This window comes from Coffea arabica, chromosome 1c (assembly GCF_036785885.1).
Source record: "Coffea arabica cultivar ET-39 chromosome 1c, Coffea Arabica ET-39 HiFi, whole genome shotgun sequence".
Lineage (NCBI taxonomy): Eukaryota > Viridiplantae > Streptophyta > Magnoliopsida > Gentianales > Rubiaceae > Coffea > Coffea arabica.
In genome coordinates, this window is record NC_092310.1 from 44,385,524 (window position 1) to 44,404,427 (window position 18,904).

At 36.9% G+C, this 18,904-nt stretch overlaps 1 protein-coding gene across 1 annotated transcript; it reads right to left on the reverse strand.

The window, feature by feature from the left end:
- Positions 1-15,577: 15,577 nt before the first annotated feature.
- LOC113740061 (lysM domain receptor-like kinase 4) lies at positions 15,578-17,405 on the reverse strand. Its single transcript, XM_027267558.2, has one exon. The coding sequence runs from the start codon at positions 17,009-17,011 to the stop codon at positions 15,881-15,883; it is 1,131 nt and encodes a 376-aa protein (XP_027123359.1). The 5' UTR covers positions 17,012-17,405; the 3' UTR covers positions 15,578-15,880.
- Positions 17,406-18,904: the final 1,499 nt, after the last annotated feature.

An 18,904-nucleotide genomic window follows, 5' to 3' on the forward strand; every position in this document is an offset into this window, starting at 1 on the left:
CTTAAGTCAGTCCTCCATTCCTTTTTTTCCAAGAATAAGAAAACGTTCTTAATGAGATTGAAACTCAACTGAACAAGCAAGTAATCAATCTCATTCTAGCCCAAAAAATTTAATATGAGGAGAAACAATTAGTCTATCAACATTACAGTGCTCCCGATCAATTAGGTTGCAGAATTATTTTGACATCGTATAGTCTCATGCATAATGGTCTAAGTACTAGACTATCATGTATCAAAATTATTCTACCTACATAAGAATAAGTGATAACAAAAAATATCTTTTTTTTGGCAACAAAAACAAAAGATACTGTTTAGCCTCACAATGCCAATCACCATTTTTTCACAGTCACTATTGGGGTTCTCCAGCGGCGAATTCAGAGCCCGTGGCAGATCCGACATGAGGTCCGGCAGATTTGGCAGTTAGTCGAGGATCCTACTCGATTCTCACACTGCTATAGGGAGGCTAACACAGTAGCTGATGCGTTGTCCAATGTGGGTGTATCTCATCCTGAGCAGCATGTAAAAGTCTATGACTACTTTCATATGTTTCCGAGGTTGGCCCGCGAGGCAATCAGACTGGATAGATTAGGAATGCCTTATGTTTGGAAATTTAGGCGTATGTAAGAGGAACTTATTGCTTGTCTCTATGGAAAAAAAAGTATAAAAAAAACCCAATATTAGTTATCAATATTAGTTTGTACTTTTGTAGTTTTTCTCATGAAGTCGAATCATATTGAGCTGTATTATTTAATGAAGTTCAGTTGTTTGTATTTCTTTTAGTGCTCCTATAGATAATAAGAGAGTTAATGACACATAGTGTTTTGATTATTTGAGATTGTCTGTTTGATTTTCATTGAAATTTGATTGACGAATCGATATTTTTGGATTTTTTTAATATTAATATTAAGTACATAATTATGCAAATGACTTGTGATCTTCTTGTTAGGATTATCTAAATGAATATGAACTATTTTTTTTCTCATGTTTCTCATTTGTCTTTAGAGCATCTACTTTTTTACATTGATATTTTTTATAATCTTACTCATTGATGAACATTTTTGTCATTGTTATAAGCACGAATTTTCGTACAAATAATAATTGAGCATGCAACAAAGGTTTGACAAATAGTTGTAAGTAGGGAAGTTTTCAATCTTAATTACTAATATTATCAATGGAGAATATATCATTCATTTAATTAGGACCATAATTGAGATGTATATGCAACAAGTCTAGTTATTAAATAGAATTGTAATTTGGGTATCAAAAAAGTTCTTATACTCCATGCACCAACCTATGATATGTACATAATGAGTGTAGTTATTAGATGCTTATCATGGAGCGACAATGTGATGAAAATTAAAAAAAAATTAACTTTCAAGTTCCAACATATAAATGACATGAAAAGAAGGATAAAATTTCAAAACCAAAGGAATCTATATAGAAAAGATGTCAACTATTTTTGTGTTTGGTCTAGAAGAAACAAGCTAGTCAATTCAATTTTTGTGTTGTTCTTGAGGCCTCATAAAGAAAAGAAGTTGACTGTGGCATCACATTTTGGGTCCTTCAGGAAAGCTAGCTAAAAACTAAATACCACTGCAATTATCATAGGAAAATATAAACAAGTATTGCGAGCACTACTAGATGAAAGATGCATCTTACTAAGTCCCTAATCTTCTGCAATGGGAAACAAAAGGTTTTGCAATCAATAATTTAATACGTGACAAGAACGGAGATTAGGATAGATTAAATTATACAATCTGCCAGTGGCGGAGCTAGAAAAAATTTTCAATGGGGGTAAAAGCAATATTAAAATTTTTTACCTACTCTTTTTTTAGCTTTTTAAGCAAAAAAAAAATATTCACCAATAAGTTGAAATGAGAAGCCTTTTTTTTAACTTACTTCAAATGGAACTTTGTAATCGATATATCCTTTTAAAATATTAGTTCATGAACTAACTTAGAGAACCACGTAATTCTTTCACTTTCTTCGTAAAAAAACTCCGGGGGCACACTTGAAATTATATCGAAATTTTATACGTATTATAGGAATTTAAGGGTTACAGTGGGGGCCTGTACCCCCAATGCCCCCACCTTAAATCTGCCACTATAACCTGCAGTGAAAAACATCCAAAGAAGATGTCAAAATACTCTTTTGATCTAGTCAGGTATGTATATCTGCTAACCCCTTATACAGCCTTTGTAACCTCCCCTTCCTATCGAATAGGATAGATTAGGTTGATAAGTGTATATTTTGAGTAATTTAAGTATGTTTTATTACTTAGTTTTGGTATGTTTTATTCATTTTTATAGCTAATTAACTAGGTTTCTAATGAAGTTTACATTTTGTGGTTCAAAGTGTGAAACATTGCATTTTTATGGACTAAAGTGGTGAAAATTTCATGTATTTGTAGGTTTCAATTATTCAATCATCAAATGCAGTAAATTAAGAAGATATTTGGAGGATTGTTGATAAGTTGAAATGAGTTAAAGAGAATATGAAGTACACAATGATCAAAAGATTGAAATGCAATCAAGTATAAAAGAAAGGGAGTTTGACAGCTTTGACACATGTTGGTATTTTGGCAATATCTTGAGGTAAAGTATCGGATTGAGGTGATTTTTAATCCATTTTCAAACTAATACATAGCTCTACATTTCTTATAAGGACGTCGAAATCCAGTTCATGAGGTTTCCTAGTAAAAAAGTTGAAATACAGTCAACCATTTTTGTTGTTAAAAGCTGAAACAGAGTTTTGACAAATCAATGATATTTTGGTCATTTATGAGTCTACAGAGCTTCAAATTAGATGATTATTGAAGCATTGGAAAGCTAACTCAATGATTACAACTTTCATGTTTTGTACTTAAGCTAGTTTAGCCTCTATCATCAAGAAAATAATAGTTGAATTTGATACAAAATAGAGTAAAGTTGAAAACTGATCAGAAATGAGGAAACCTGCAATAAGGCAAAACCGGGGGGGGGGGCAATATGCGACCTCATTCTTGCATTTTAGTGCCCGTGTTTTCTTCAAACGAACCTGCAACTTGCACATCAACTTGTTCTGCATTCACATAGCTTTTTCAATTTATCTCCAGCTCAAAATTTCAGCTGTAGCTATAAAGAAAAGTGTGAAAAATTGTAAAAGCATATTTTGGGAATCTCAAGATGCATTTCTTATCAACTTTAACAACTCATTTGCAGTTTGAATCCTCTATAAATAGGGGCCTTGGAGGGCTTATTTCAAAAACTTTCGAATGCTAGAAATACTACTAAAATGTAATTTTTACTAGTTTTTATTAGTTCATTAGTTTAATATAGAGTAGTATAGTTTCCATCCACTCTTGTAGTAGCTAAATATAAAAAAAGATGAGGATGAAGATGGAGAGGTTGGAACTCATGTGACAAGAGTGACATTTCTCCTATCACTTTACTTCTTGTATTGATTCTAATATTCGGTTATAATACACTCAGAGTTCCTTGATGAAACTTAATAAAATCGTCCTCCCTCTTCTCTTGAACTATCGGCGGCAAATATTTCTCGTTAAACTCCCGCACGAAATTTAACCAGGTCCAGGCAATTCCCTCTCTCTCCCATTTAGCTCGAATCACATTCCACCAGGCCCTAACTGGTCCTTCGAACTGAAATACAGTGAAATGTACCTGCCTATCCTCTGTATAGTTTAAAGCAGCGAAAATATTGATCATCGACTCTAACCACCTCTCAGCTGCTTCAGGGTCCGACCCTCCCAGAAACTTAGGAGGAGAGAATTTTTGGAATCTCTCTAGGGCCCTATCTTGTCCCATTTCAGGATCCCTGGGTTGATTAACAGGGGTTTGACCCTGCTGCTATACTAGTCAAGCAAGTATATTGGTCATTTGTTGAATTGCCGTTGCTACTTGGTCCCCCCCTTCAGCTCGGGGTCCAAGTTGTGGTTTAACCATTTCACCTTTCTCCTCTCTCGGTTCCCGTATTGGTTCTTGTGCCTGTCTAGCCCCACGGCCACGGGTAGAACCACGTCCTCAGGTAGTTCCACGTCTTTGACTCTGTCTACCCTCCATACCTCTTTTCCTATATAAGTATAAATATAAGCAAAATAACATAGCTATAAAAGCCGATAAAAGCGTTTTCAAATCATAAAATGAGAACTAATATAACACATTGAAAATAAAATATTTTCTTTATATACATATCATAACAATTCACACATCCTATGGGATATTAACCCTAGGTATTGCTCAAGCACCACACTTAATCAAGACTTGACGAAATACAACCAAGTACGTACGCGTAAAGAATAAGGGTTCCCAATCTCACTAATATCTTCAATATATCCTAAATCCAGACTATTCGCATCCCCCGTGCCTTGGTTTTGGTTATTCAAACTTACTCTCACATTACTCGGAATATCGACTTATCATAAAGATATCACTCTTTGGTATTCGGGTACAAGAATCCAAAAATATGATTATTTCCCCACTCGAGTTAGCTATGCTCAAGAGGAAACCAATCACTTTTGAAATTTCTACCCAACATACATATCTAAGGTCCCCAACAATAGACATTTGTGCCACACTTATCAAGCCAATCCCTACAGTCCGAGAACCTTCTCCCGGCAAGAGCTCGATAGGAGTTCTGATACCATCTGTGACGGGCCTACCTCCCCCTAGGGCATACCCCAGGGTTCGGCAGGTCGTCTGTCCAACTCTCACCAGGACTCACTCACTCATAGTTTAAGAAAAATAACGTACATCCATAGAAAATAAATAACACATCCACTTCAATTTTATATATATATATATTGATGCTCAAATCCAGATACAAATCTTCAACATACCAAAATATTTCAAACTGTTTACAATTCGAGTACAATCAACCCTGGTAGGGTACTAGCATGAGTACAAATTCAAATTTCAAAACAACTAGACTACGCTAGTCTGTACATGTCTCACGCCTAACTCGTACCCCCTGTAAGAAAAATAAATGACGTAAAATGAGCTAAAAACCCAGTGATGTTCCAAATAGTAAATCAACCATTGTTTACAAGTACAAGTTTCAATGTAGCAAAGTAATGAGCATGAAAAGTTCATAAAAGTGGGCAATAACACTTCAATTAGCAAATCTCAAAATGAGCGAGTATAAAGTTTTCTTTTAAAACGAAACGATAACACGATAAGTACTAATCATTCCAAATTATAAGGATACGGATGGCTCTCAAGAGCCAAATTTCCATTGCATCACCAGAGTTTGATCAAGTAATAGTTGACACTCCGTCAACTTTCAAGTAAGTAACCAATCTAGTAGATCACCACTTAAACTACTCTCCGTCCACTATTTAAACCTCCTACTGGGCCCAAAATCCTCAATAAATATTGGTGGTAATACTCGAGTATACCGATTAGTCGAGAAGATATCACTCCATTCGAAAAACAAAAGACCCAGGGTTCGTTATCCAATCGATTAAACCCTTGCCAGCTCGACTCAAGTAACTCGCCACAGGGTTCTGGAATTCCAGGAAGTGCGCATCATATACACAAATATATCAAATCCATTGCAACAATAAACAAGTATATCTCATATTAGAGCAAGTGCGATAAAGTATACTCTTGTCCCATCAAACAAATGACATATCATTAAATCACATTGATCAAATATTGAAAATAAGCGTCCAGTTCAATCAGGTATCTGGAAGCACTCATCAAAGGTCTAGTGCCTCTCAAAAGTCACGTTCAGATCCAACTCCTTGGTTGGAGTCCAAATCTGCGATAAAATATCATTTACGAATGTAAAACTCTCTAGAGTGCAAAACATAGGAGTTTCGCTTCAAGCAAATCAAGTAAATGCAACTCATTTAAGTAGTATTCAAGTTACTTATCAAATTCCGAACAATTCATGCTCGCTCTTAAAACTTTGAAACTTTGAAACAATTATACTTGAAATACCATTTGAGTCGAAGAAATGGAGAAAATGTATTTCTTTTAGTCGTAAATTTCATTTTTTCAAGGGTACAAGGTCGGCCAAATTCTAACTTATATAACTTGATAAAAGAAGATGCAAATATTCTAGATAATTCAAGGGGTATTCGTTCTCAAATCCTTACGCAAGTCGCGAGTATATCTACCTAGCCCTCGAGCGCAAATTTAGACAGCACGCCCTTTGTATTTACCTATTTTTCAGCTATTTATGGCTTCATTCTTTTCTCAATCAGTCCCAAAGTCACATACAAAATAATCTCATTTCAATAGCCGTTCAATAGGTTCAATGTCGCACAAGTACAAAATTCAAGCTAGGAAAATGTCCGAAAATGAAGTTTAAGTCATAAAACAAAAGACAGATTTGACGTCGCTTAGCGTATCGGACACAACCGAAACTACACTTATTGAATTGGTGTGCAATTCATACCGTTTCGATTACAATTTTGATGAAGACCACTCAGTCCAGTTCGTAGTGTATCCAGGCCAAAATTTCAAATTACAAAACCAGAATCTCACAATCATGCTAGTTAACCGCACTATACGTAAACGACAATAACTCAAGCTACCGAAGTCCGATTGAGGCTTTTTCAGGGCCGTTGGAAAGCTAAGACATAACACTACAACTTCTATTGTTTTGGCCAAATGCTAATTTAGTACGTATCAGGGTGAACAGATGCGGTCAGATTGGTGAGATGTCAACACTGTCCACAAAGTTTTACCTATGGCAGTCAGGGGTATTTTTATCTTTTCATGTGCTATAGTGCTCAGATTGAGCTGAAATTTTACAAACAGCTATAATACATCATTCCCTACAAATTTCATGTTTTGTGCTAAGCTTAATTCGGCCTCCCTCATGGTCAAACAGAACCAATCAGAACAGGGGAATTACAAAACCGAAAACTGAAATTCATGAATACAAGTGCTAATCTTCACAATTCTAGCTTGAAACACCACTTCACCTCCTTGTCTACACTTATTCATAGCATATTCCATCTAAACAAGAAGAAGTATGGCTGAACAATACAAAACTCTAACTTACCAATTCTCCAAAAATCATCACAACTACTTGCATAGTTATGAATCAACCAAAAATATGAATTGTATAGCAACTTAAGCAAGAATAAAGGAACTAAAGATGATGGACAGCCAATATACCTCAATAATAGGCTTACAAGGGATATCCTTCACCTCTCCTTGCAAAGTTTAGCTCTCCAAGCTTCCTAAGCCCTCAAAGAACGATTTAATCGGTTTAGAATCATGTTTTTCACTCACAAAAACTAAGCTACAAGATGATAATGGAATTTCCTTTCCTTGTGTTTTCTCTCTCAAGGTTTCGGCCACAAGCTAAAAAAATGAAGAAGAAAAACACTTCAAGATGATTTTAAGGCTTAGTCATAGTTTGGGTCAAAGGTTCTTGGATGGTCTCCACTTGTCCACACAAGATCACATCTCAATTTTTTCTTTTCCTTTGGTTTTTTAAGGTCAAATATTTCGGCCCCCTTGATCAGCTTTAGAGCTGATATTTTGGCTCTAATAATAATGAGATTAACTTGCTAAAAATGTTGGTCTAATGATATGTTCAATCGGTAGTGAACAATACCCGTCGGTTCGAGTCAATTTTCCTTAAATCGCGTATACTAGCGTTTTATCTTATAATTCACTAACTTATTCTTATCACTTCTAATCCCACATTTAATATCATCTAAAACTCACTCTTAATCACTAAATTTGTTACACACTCCGTACCGAATAGTCACACTACGAAAAGGCATAAAACCCTAATTTGCGATAACTTGAAAACGAAAGGGAAAACCCTTTATTCTATGTTCATTTGCACTTATTGTGGGGTGATTGAGTAGTAAGGCTAGTCTAAAGTAATAATTTCCAAATACAAGGGGATTTTAAGAAAAATATAAGAGATTTTACAAGTCCTCACACTATTAATTATAAAAACATTCAGTGTCAATTTGCTAAAGGATTAAGTAATTACCTGTTGGATGAGAAATGGAGAGATAGAATGAGAAATTAGGGATGAGCAGAAGCAAAATCGAAAGTTTTGGAAGAGAAATTTAGGGCATAGGGTTCTCGGACTATAGAAGAAATTTAGAAAAGTTGAGAGGGGAGAAGAAGTGGAAGGACTCAGAAAATGGAAAGATTACTTACCATGAATATGGTTCAGCAATTATTCTTTTAATACTTGGATAACTCACAACAACAACATCATTTGTTGCACAATTAGTGGTGGAATTTAGTTGTGCTGTTAATTTGCCATGAAAAGCCAAATACCACTTTATTGCGGCATAATCAAAATAATACCACTTTATTGCGGCAAATTAGCTATGTGCTGCATTCCGTAAATGGCCAATTCTATTGTAGTGTTCCCTATCCCGTGATCAGGGTTTTGCCACAAAAAAAAAAATTACTATACGTCTAGAATTATGTCATTGTAATCATCCTTGGTTACTTGCATTATATGAATTTGGAGTTTATTCATATTGTTAAGTACAATTTTTGATGAATAGGTAAAGTCTCACTACTGATATAAATAAGATATATTTTAGAAAATAAAATAGATTTTTGGGAATTCTCCTTATTGAGGTAGATTCTTTGATTTTGGTTCAGATTTTGCTGAAAAGTCTTTAAGTGTCCTTGGTCCATCTTGCTTGAGATTGAGGAGTTTTGGAGTTAAAAGGAGACCAATCTCCATACTGTGCATTGTTTGCAAGAAGCTAATCAAGTGGCGATGTTTGGTCTAATGTGTGGGCTGCGAGGAAGTGGTCACATGCCATTGGTTGCTTTTCAAATCTCCATTGACAGTGCTTATTCTGCTTTATTCTTCAAACCTATAAAGTAGACATAAACATACTTTAAAACATTCTCAAAAGACATGAAAGTATAGAAATAGTTGGGTTGACTCCCAACAAGTACTTCTTTATAGTCATTATCTTGACTATATAACCTCTTTATCAAGAAAGCTTTTTTAATGAATAATCTACCGTTTTAGGGCGTGGTGGATTAACAAAAAGTGGCTTGATAACAAATGCCATATATTCAAGTGATATGAGAGATATAGGTGACTTTTCTATCTCAGGTATTTTATTTAGATCTATAAGTATAATGATTTTATTAAATACATTTCAAGCCGTTGTCATTCAATTTTTTCTCGATTACTATCCCTCATATCTTTTGGATAGAGTTGCTTAATCACGATCGAGTTTAGGTGAAGCCTTCTACTTTATACTAGTATAAATTTATGAATTTTGTAAGTTAGAATATCAGTTTTTATTTTGCTCATTTGGATAGATATGGTGATAATAAAATTCGTTCAGATATATTCTTTTTATTCAATATATTAGTGATTTTTTCAAGGCTTCAAATAAAAAGCTAAAAGGGTTTTCAGCAATTTGGAAAAGTAAAGAAACTTTCCGTGCATGAATGATTTGAGAACAATATTTTTCTTTTGAGGAAATAGATGTTTGAAAATTGGAAGAATTTTGGACACTTCAAACAATCTTTACGTTCAATTACTATTTCTTTATTTGAAAAACTATGTTTCTTATCTTTGTTTACTTAATAATCCAAACAATAGGTATCATGGTTTGGTTTGTCAATTCATTTGCAACATATATTTCTATTGAGTAAAATGTATATATTTTACATGAAAATGATAAACTAAAACACTATATTACTTGTGGCCAATTGTATGTTATTATAAATGATAAAATAGACCATACATTGTAAATCTCTAAGTTCTGTCATGGTGTCTTATTAGTTTTTACAGGAAAATTGTGAGATACATTTGAACATGCTCATAGAAGGCAATTTACCACCAGACATAATGGTGAACATACTCTTAAGGCTTCCAGGCAAGTCATTGGTATGCTTTAAGCATGTTTGCAAGTCTTGGTATGCACTCATTAATGGCATTACTTTCACCCAAATGCATGTGCCCTACTTAGATTTGGAATACATAGTACTAAGATTATTCCAACAATTTCTCTATTGCATTCTTCAACTAATGATGTTGGAGATGGTGAAGGTACTACTTAGGGGTGCAAACGAGCCGAACTCGAGTCGAGTTTTGGCTAATCGAGCCAAGCTCGAGTTAATTTTATGAAGCTCGAACTCAAACTCGAGCTCGATGAGATCAAAATATCAAGCTCGAGCTCGAGCTTAAAAAATAAAAAATAATTATTATTATTTTATTTTTAAAAAATAAAAAATAAATATTTATTTTTAAAAATGAATAAAATAATAATTTTTTTAACAAATAATAAAATATTAGGGATATATATGTAATTTTACTATTAAAATAAAAAATAAAAAAATATATAATTGAGCTCGCGAGCCAACGAGTTTAATGTTTTTGAACTCGAGCTCGAACTCGAGATCGACTTAATTAGTTCGAGTTCGGCTCGAACTCGATATTGACGAGAATGGAACAAAAATTCCTTTGGGAACATTTTTGAGGCTGTACGCACGGCGGAGGAGAATGTCCTCCGCGCGGAGATAACGGTAGAGCATGATGAGTCCGCAGAGGCACAGATCGAGCTGAACAAAGCTCAAGCAGGGTTGCGTATTGCTCTTTTAATTGAAGAGCAGTTTTGGAGTCAAAAGGCGCGGGTGAAGTGGTTACAATACGGGGATGGCAACTCCAAGTACTTTCATGCAGCGGTTCGGCAACGGAGGGTCCAAGGGGCGATTCATCGCGTGCGGGATATAAATGGGGATTGGATAGAGGATGATGAGGGCATCGTAAATGCAGCCGTCAGCTATTTCGCCGATTTGTTTTCGGGTTCAAATACCGAGGACGTGGAGCTGCTACATCTTATCCCTCGTCTCATTACAAGGGAGGATAATATGGCCTTGGAGGAGCCTCCTTCGATGGAGGAGGTCAAACGGGCAGTTTTCAGGATGAACGGGGATAGCGCAACGGGCCCGGATGGATTTACTGGTAAGTTCTTTACTTTTACGTGGGATATTCTGGCTCAGGATGTGTATAATGGGGTACTAAGTTTTTTATGTGGGGCAGAGCTGCCTCGTTTTCTGACTTCTACGTCTATTGTGCTCATCCCCAAGGTGTCACACCCTCAGGACTTTTCCCAATTCCGCCCAATTAGCTTGTGTAATTTTTTTAACAAGTTGTTGTCATGCATCCTGGCTGATAGGATAGCCTACCTTTTGCCCAAAATAGTGTCTTCTCAACAAACAGGCTTTATCAAGAATCGGAATATCACAGAGAATTTTCTGCTTGCCCAAGAGATTATTACGGGTATTGGAAGAAAGGCTAAAGGGGGTAATGTTGTGTTAAAATTGGATATGTCGAAAGCTTACGATCGGGTGGACTGGATTTTCCTAGTTAATGTCTTGCGCAAATTTGGGTTTGGAGAACGGTTTATTGATATGGTGTGGCGGCTGGTGTCAAATGTTTGGTTTTCTGTGCTTATCAATGGCTGATCTCATGGCTTTTTTAAATCCAGTAGAGGTTTGCGGCAGGGGGACCCTCCGTCTCCTGCGCTGTTTGTGATTACGGCTGAGGTCCTGACTCGGGGTCTTAATAGCCTAGTTATGCAACTCGGATTTAGGGGGTTTTCAATGTCGAGGGGGTGTGAGCAGGTCACTCACCTAGCGTTCACAGATGATGCGATAATTTTTGTCAATGGGTCTTCGGCGGCCTTGAAGCTAATTATGCATATGCTGGACAGGTATTAAAGAGCTTCTGGCCAACTTGTCAATCTCCAGAAGTGTGGGTACCTCATGCATCCGTCCACGTCACCTGCTCGTCGGAGGGTGGTGGAGAGATTGACTGGGTTTTCAAGACAATACTTCCCCATTAGGTATCTAGGATTTCCTTTGTATTTTGGCAAGAGCAAGGCCGCGCATTATGGGGAAGTGTGTCAGGCCATACTAGGGAAAATCCTCTCTTGGAAGTCGAGGTTTCTCTCCCCTGGAGGGAGGATCGTCCTCATCAAGCACGTACTGTCAGCGATCCCGATGCATCTCTTGTCTGCCGCTGTAATGCCAAAAACAATTTTCAGGGTCATCGAGAAGACCTGCTCAGAGTTCCTATGGGGGGCGAGTGGGGGGGATCCCAAACGACATTGGGTACGTTGGTCTCAGTTGTGTTATCCAGTTAATGAAGGGGGAGTTAGCTTTCGAAGGCTTAGGGACGTTTATAATGCATTTTCATACAAGCTGTGGTGGAGCTTCCTTACGAGGTCGTCCCTTTGGGCTAAGTTTCTGCACGCGAAGTATTGCCAAGGAATTCATCCATGTCAAGCAAAAATAAAGGCATCTGCGTCTGCAGTCTGGAGGCACATGATCAATGTTCATAGATATGTGGAATTGTCCATGCGATGGTTGATTCACAGGGGGCCTTGTGACTTTTGGTATGATAACTGGATAGGAACTGGGGCATTGTATTTAACAGCTAATGACCTGCCCAACTTGTCCTTTGAGGACTTCATAGTGCGGGGACAATGGGATGCCCAGCGACTGGGGCAGTTCTTCACCCCGAACATCGTTTCCTCCATCCTGAAGCTGGCAATACCGAGTGGGGACAGTGGCACAGAGGCAGTCTGGATGTCGACTTCAACTGGAAAGTTCACCTTATCCTCGGCATTCCAAGAGGTCAAACAGGTTCAACATACGTCTTTTGTCTACTCTCAAATCTGGCAACCGAATCTCCCCTTTATGGTTTCATTTCTAATGCTTCGTCTGTTGCGGGGACGGTTATCCATGGATGAGGTGTTATGTAGAATGGGCTTCCAATTGCCTTCCAAATGTTTCTGTTGTGAAGCGCCTGCAGCGGAGACTATTGAACAGGTTTTCTTCGCTGGAGAACTAGCAGTGGAGGTATGGACTTTCTTCAATGGTACCTGTGGTATAGACCCTCAGCCCCCTGGCTTAAGAGCATGCTTACTGGGTTGGTGGCAGCTAGCTTCGTTGTCATCTCAGCGGCAGTTCCTGTTGGCCTTGTTGCCCAACTGGATATGTTGGCATCTTTGGAAGGCGAGAAATAAAGCGGTTTTCAAGGGCATTCGGGTGCAGGGCCGAGATGTTTGCCCAGTGATTTTCAAGGATGTAAATGCAGCGTTTGAGATTCAGTTTCAACAGCGGTTGGATGTTCGCATGTTTCCGGAGATGTATGACACCATCGCCATGGCTGGCCCCCAGAGGTATGATTTTCTCATTGTATGTTAGAGGCCTAGCTCAACTGACCGATTGACCTTGAACACGGATGGGTGCTCCAAAGGCAACCCGGGACTTAGTGGTGGTGGCGGAGTGCTTCGAGATTCCAACGGTGATTTCGTGGTGGGGTTCTCAGCCTTCCTGGGTGATCAGACTAGTTTACGGGCAGAGGTTTTAGCATTGCTGGTAGGCCTCCGTTTGTGCAAAGCAAGGGGGATGCCTCCACCCTTTATTCAATTGGACTCTGCGACTTTAGTGGGCATCCTTCAGCGACGGTTCCATTGTCCTTGGTATATTCGAATGGAGGTGGAAGAGATATGGCAATTGGTGGCGGGGGAGAATTGTTTCTCACACTGCTTTCGAGAGATGAACAAAGTGACGGACGCCTTAGCCAATGAGAGAGTCACGCACACCCAAGAATCACTTCGGACCTACGACAACCTTCCAGCAAATCCTTTGTTGGCGAGAGGGGAAATTCGACTTGACAAATGGGGAACTCCTGCTATTAGGAGAGTGAAGAGGTCCTGAGAGGGCAAGTTTTGTCATGTGGTTAGAAGATTGTGTTCCTGTTCTTGTTTTTGGTCCTCATTATGAATAAAATATAATTATTAAAAAAAATACAATTCAAATTTGGATTTGAATGGGTATTGTCCAAAGAATCATTATGTGAAATTATGATTTTTTAATTACAATAAGTTTTTTTTGTAACCTATAAAAAAAAAAAAAAGAAAGACTGCATACATTTTATTGTATTTTTTGACTGGTTTTCAGCTACAAAAGAAGATTCGCTTTAATTGAATAAATATTTAATTAGCAAATGACTACCATTTTTAGAAATTTAATACGTATCTTGTAAACCTCATTATCTACTTAAGTGACAATACGTTGCTTAAATATCAAATACCTTTATTATCAATTCCATAATTATCTTCCATAAGAGCATAATTATAAATTTTGAATAATGAGAATTTATGTCACCATGTTTGTAAACAAAAAACCGTAAATATGCTTTTAGTAATCTTGTTATTGGCACTCTACCTTTTATTCATAGTTCTCCATTTCTTCATGTGTTCTTGTAAAAAAAAAAATTACAAAAGAGATTAAGTGTCATATACAATAGCTTATGTTGATTAACTAATGATCTCCACATCCACTTTTTTTTAACAGCACTCCAATTTTTCATATATTTTTATAAAACTATAAAGGAGATGCAATGTCATTAACAATAAGTTTAGTTAATTAGCTAACATCGTTGGAACTATACTTTTTGCTAATGGCACTCCACTTTCTTCATGTGCTTTTGTAGAAAAATACAAAGGCATTAGAGTAGCTAATATTATTGGCATTTTTTTTTGTATAGTGTAAGTAGAAGGATTCAAACCCAAGACCTTTCACTTATACTTCTCCCCTTAAACCACCCAACCCATCATTCATCCCCTCTCTTGACTATTGACACTTTACTTGTTGACAATAATTGCACTTCACTTTCCTTCATGTGTTTTTGTAAAAAAATACGAAGGAGATAGAGTGTAACAATAACTTTAGTAATAAGCTAGTGTTATTAGCACTCTACTTTTTATTAATGGCTCTCCAATTTCTTCATCTGTTTTTGTTAAAAAGATATATGTGAAATGGAGTATCATTAATAATAAATGAAGTATTGCCAATCCTAGCACCGTACTTTTCTAACTTTGTAGTTTTGTAATTACGGTCTTCTATCATTTTAATTTTAATACAACTAAAAGCCTTCTAGGTTGAATTTTTATTACAAAGAATTTATGATATTTGTTTTGGAACTTATTCATATCTCTAAAATTTTCAATTGTATTTGACTATTTGGTTTATAGAGGAGCACAAAAGAATTTTACATGATTATCTAATTAACCAACCAATATCGCCAATTTGACAACTAAAGTATGGGAAAGATGTTTACTTTAATCAAACTACATTCATATTGTCTTGTACTTCAACAATCTGGATCAGCTATCTATCTCATAATGAAGATAAATTGGTAGCATTAATAATTTTAGCTGTCGATATTCATTTGACCTAGTTGCCTTGAAAATGGACAAAAGCTATTTGTTTATAAAATTGTCTAAATGTGAACAATTATGTATGTAACACTGTAGTACATCAATAAGAAAATTAATTTTGTTTGGATTGAGCCTTATTTGCAAAATATTATTTACTTGCATCATAAGTACATTTTTCAATTAGTTTTTTTATCTTTTCAACCCTTTTTTTTATCTCGCTTACATCACATTATGAAAAGGGGTTAATTCCACTTTGTCCCCTCAAACTTTGGCTGATAACCCACTTCAGTCCCTCAACTTCAAAATGGGACATTTAAGTCCCTAAATTTATAAATATCTTCCAATTAAGGAAAATTATTGACAGAATCCTGATTGCCGTTGGTGGTCAAAGAGCGTAGCAAACACGTTCTGTTAATGAAGATTGGGGAATGTTGTTACTGAAAATTTGTACACGTGTCAAAAAAGTAACTATTGCTATTTAATACTAATATATTTTCCATAGCAGCCCATCTCAATCCAGCACCACTAGCTTCTTATACTCCTCACCAGAAATTGCAGCCTCCATAACGGCCTCTGGGTTCAATCCTCCATTATCCTCCAAAAATAGACAAAAAGATGAAGCTACAAAACTCCAAAACAACTCATCTATCCGAAGGCATATGCTTTAGGCACTTTGTTTGAAATGTCAAGATGTTGTGGTAGTGACGGATGTGGATAGAGTCTGGACAATCTCATGCATGGTTGGGCCGGCAGATGGATCTTTCTTTAAGCAACTAGCAATCAATCTGATGAGCAAAATTGCAAGTTCGGAAGGATAGTTTCCTTCGAGAGAAGAATCCATAATCTGGCTCAAGTTCTCGATCCCGTCTTTCTCGTCAAGCACAGGGCTCAGAATCTCTGCCAAGTTCACATTCACAGCTTCATACAAGATAGTGACTTCTTTGCCAGTGAAAATGTCTAGTAGGAGAACCCCAAATGAATAAACATCAAGCATTGTGGATACCAGACCATTCTCCAAATACTCGGGAGCCATGTAACCTTTCGTCCTAATAATGTGCCTAGTCAAGGCAAACTGGCCTCCTTGCCCATCTGCTGATCTTGCTAGCCCAAAATTACTGATCTTCGCCCTGAAATCAGCATCAACAAGAACATTGCTGTTTTTTAGATTTTTGTGCACATGGGGAGGGGAAATGTAGCTATGAAGATAATTAAGCCCCGTGGCCACATCCAAGCCAATCTGTAATCTCTGCTTCCAATCCAGACACTTCTTCTTTTGTTTGCCGTGGTTTTCATAGAGCCAATCGCTCAATGCTCCATTGGCATCATACTCGTAAACAAGATACCAATACCCATCGCTGAAACAAACCCCGGAAAGTCGGAAAAGATTCAAATGGTTGATCTTGTTCAGTAGATTAATTTCCTTAGACACATCTCCGTTCATTTTCTTAATTGCAGCATAATCCCCTTTGATTGTACCACCGTAAACCGATCCACCAATCAAACTACTAGGACTAAAATTCTGTGTTGGAGGAGGGGCAATTGAAGTTGGCGGTGACTGCTGCGACGGTGGCGGAGGCAGCTCCACAGTTTGGGAACTGGATGGGGAGTTCTGAAGAGGAACAAAGAGAGTCGTAAAGGGATAAATATTAAAATTTTGTTCAGACAATCCGTTGGCTTGGAGAGTTTTCCCAGTATCCACCTCAAACATTGAGCTAATCGCAGAAACGTATTGACCCCAAGTGACTAAATAACTCAACAGATATTTGACGCCGTCGTCGGCTTGATTCTTAGTCAGCAACTTTGCCACCGTTGCCATTATTTAAAGCCGCAATAACCTCATGTGGCAACAATGCCCTAGCGGCAAAATCTGTAATCTGGGTCGTGGCAATACCTTTCAATGGCCTTTTTGGCCTGCTTAATCTTCTTCTCCTCTCTTTGATTCCTGGCCATTTGTTTCTGCATCTCAACTTGTTGTAGATTAGCCAGAATTCTGGCCTCCCTGGGAGGGGCGCCCTTCTTGTTCCCACTCCTCTTGGGCTTCCTGGAAAAAGGGGCAGCCCTTGTCCTTCCTCCTTCTCCTCTGTTGCCAAACATTGGAAGGCATCTTCTTTTCCACGTGAAAGAAAAAATCCAAACAAGTGTTGCCACTGGAAAGAAAGGTTACCGAGTTGTTTTCGGTGAAGGCCATAGGGGGCAGTTGGGGAGGGTAGTGAGGGTGTTAAAGTTGGTGACCATAAGGTCCATGAAGGGTTCGGATTTGGCAGAGGAGGAGGAAGGCGGGGGAAGTGTGGGAAGAGGTGGTCGTAAATCTCTGGTGGGCCGAGGAGAGAACTGGGGTTAGAAGCCATATTGGACGGAGAGATTGTTGATTATGAAGAAGAAGAAAAAGGGGTTTGTGAATATTGGAAAAGGCCGGATGGGATTTTCATTGTTGCCCTCGGTCAAAGGCTGGTGTTCGCCATGCTTTTCGACCACCAACGGCATTCAGGATTCTGTTAACAATTTTCCTTAATTGAGAGATATTTATAAGTTTAGGGACTAAGTGTCCTATTTTGAAGTTGAGGGATTGAAGTGGGTTATCGGCCAAAATTTGGGGGGACAAAGTGAAATTAACCCTATAAAAAGTGCTACAATAATTATTCTAAATAATATTTTAAATAATTTCTTTTCCAAACACACTCCATGTTTTTCTTACTCCAAGTGTTGCTCTGTCTATTCTCTAATTTTAATGAGAAACCTCAATGGGTTATACATTTTTTGCCCCAGAAACAATTATTCACAAAAAATTAATTACACTACTTGATAGTAACGGAGAATGCCATGGTAAAAGATTCCAACTTTTAGGATTTTGCCAATAAAAAAAAACTTTTAGGATTTTGAAGGTCACTTTTGAAAATCACATTAGATAGAAATTTAAAATTAAGAGAAAATACAGTTTTAATACCCAAACTTTGATACATGAGTAGTTTTAGTTTCTAAACTTTGAATGAAAACAAATCTAATACCCAGTCTTACAACTTTTGGGCACATTTAGTACATCTGACGGATTTTTTCAAATTATTACCAGAAAAAGTCATGTGATAGTTACATGTCCCGCAACTATTTTATAAAAATATGAAAAAAACATAAAATATTCTTCTTAAACTAAGTCCCAAGTTTAAAGACTAATAATAGCAAATGATTTAGTTGTTTAAAAATAAAATAAATTTAATATAAGAAAATAACTCTTACAAGCAAATCACAGATTGAAAACTCCCCATCTTCTTTCCTCTCCTCTTCTTTTTCACATATCCTCATATGAAAAAAAACCTGTACACCTATATTTCAATTGACGCTTTATGAATTCAGCCGTGAAATCAAAAGAAAATTGGTGAAATTTAGCCTTGCAAATTTGCCTTTTCAGTATGTGATTTGCCTATAAGAGTTTTTTTCTTACGTTAAATTTGTTTTGTTTTTAAAGGATTGAATCACATGCTAAACTTGGAATTTAGTATCAGAAGGATATTTAGATTTTTTTTGACATTTTTACAAAATACTTGCCAGACATGTGATTGTCAGGTGATTCTTTGTAGTAGCAATTTGGAAAAAAATCCGTCAAAGGTACTAAATGTGCTCAAAAGTTGTAAGATTAGTTACAGATTTATTTTCGTTCAAAGTTGGGAGACTAAAATAGCTCGTGTATTAAAGTTTGGGTATTAAAACTGCATTT

Bases quoted from the DNA above. Each gene is read 5' to 3' on its own strand.
- LOC113740061 (XM_027267558.2), bottom strand. From the start codon at position 17,011: ATGGCAACGGTGGCAAAGTTGCTGACTAAGAATCAAGCCGACGACGGC.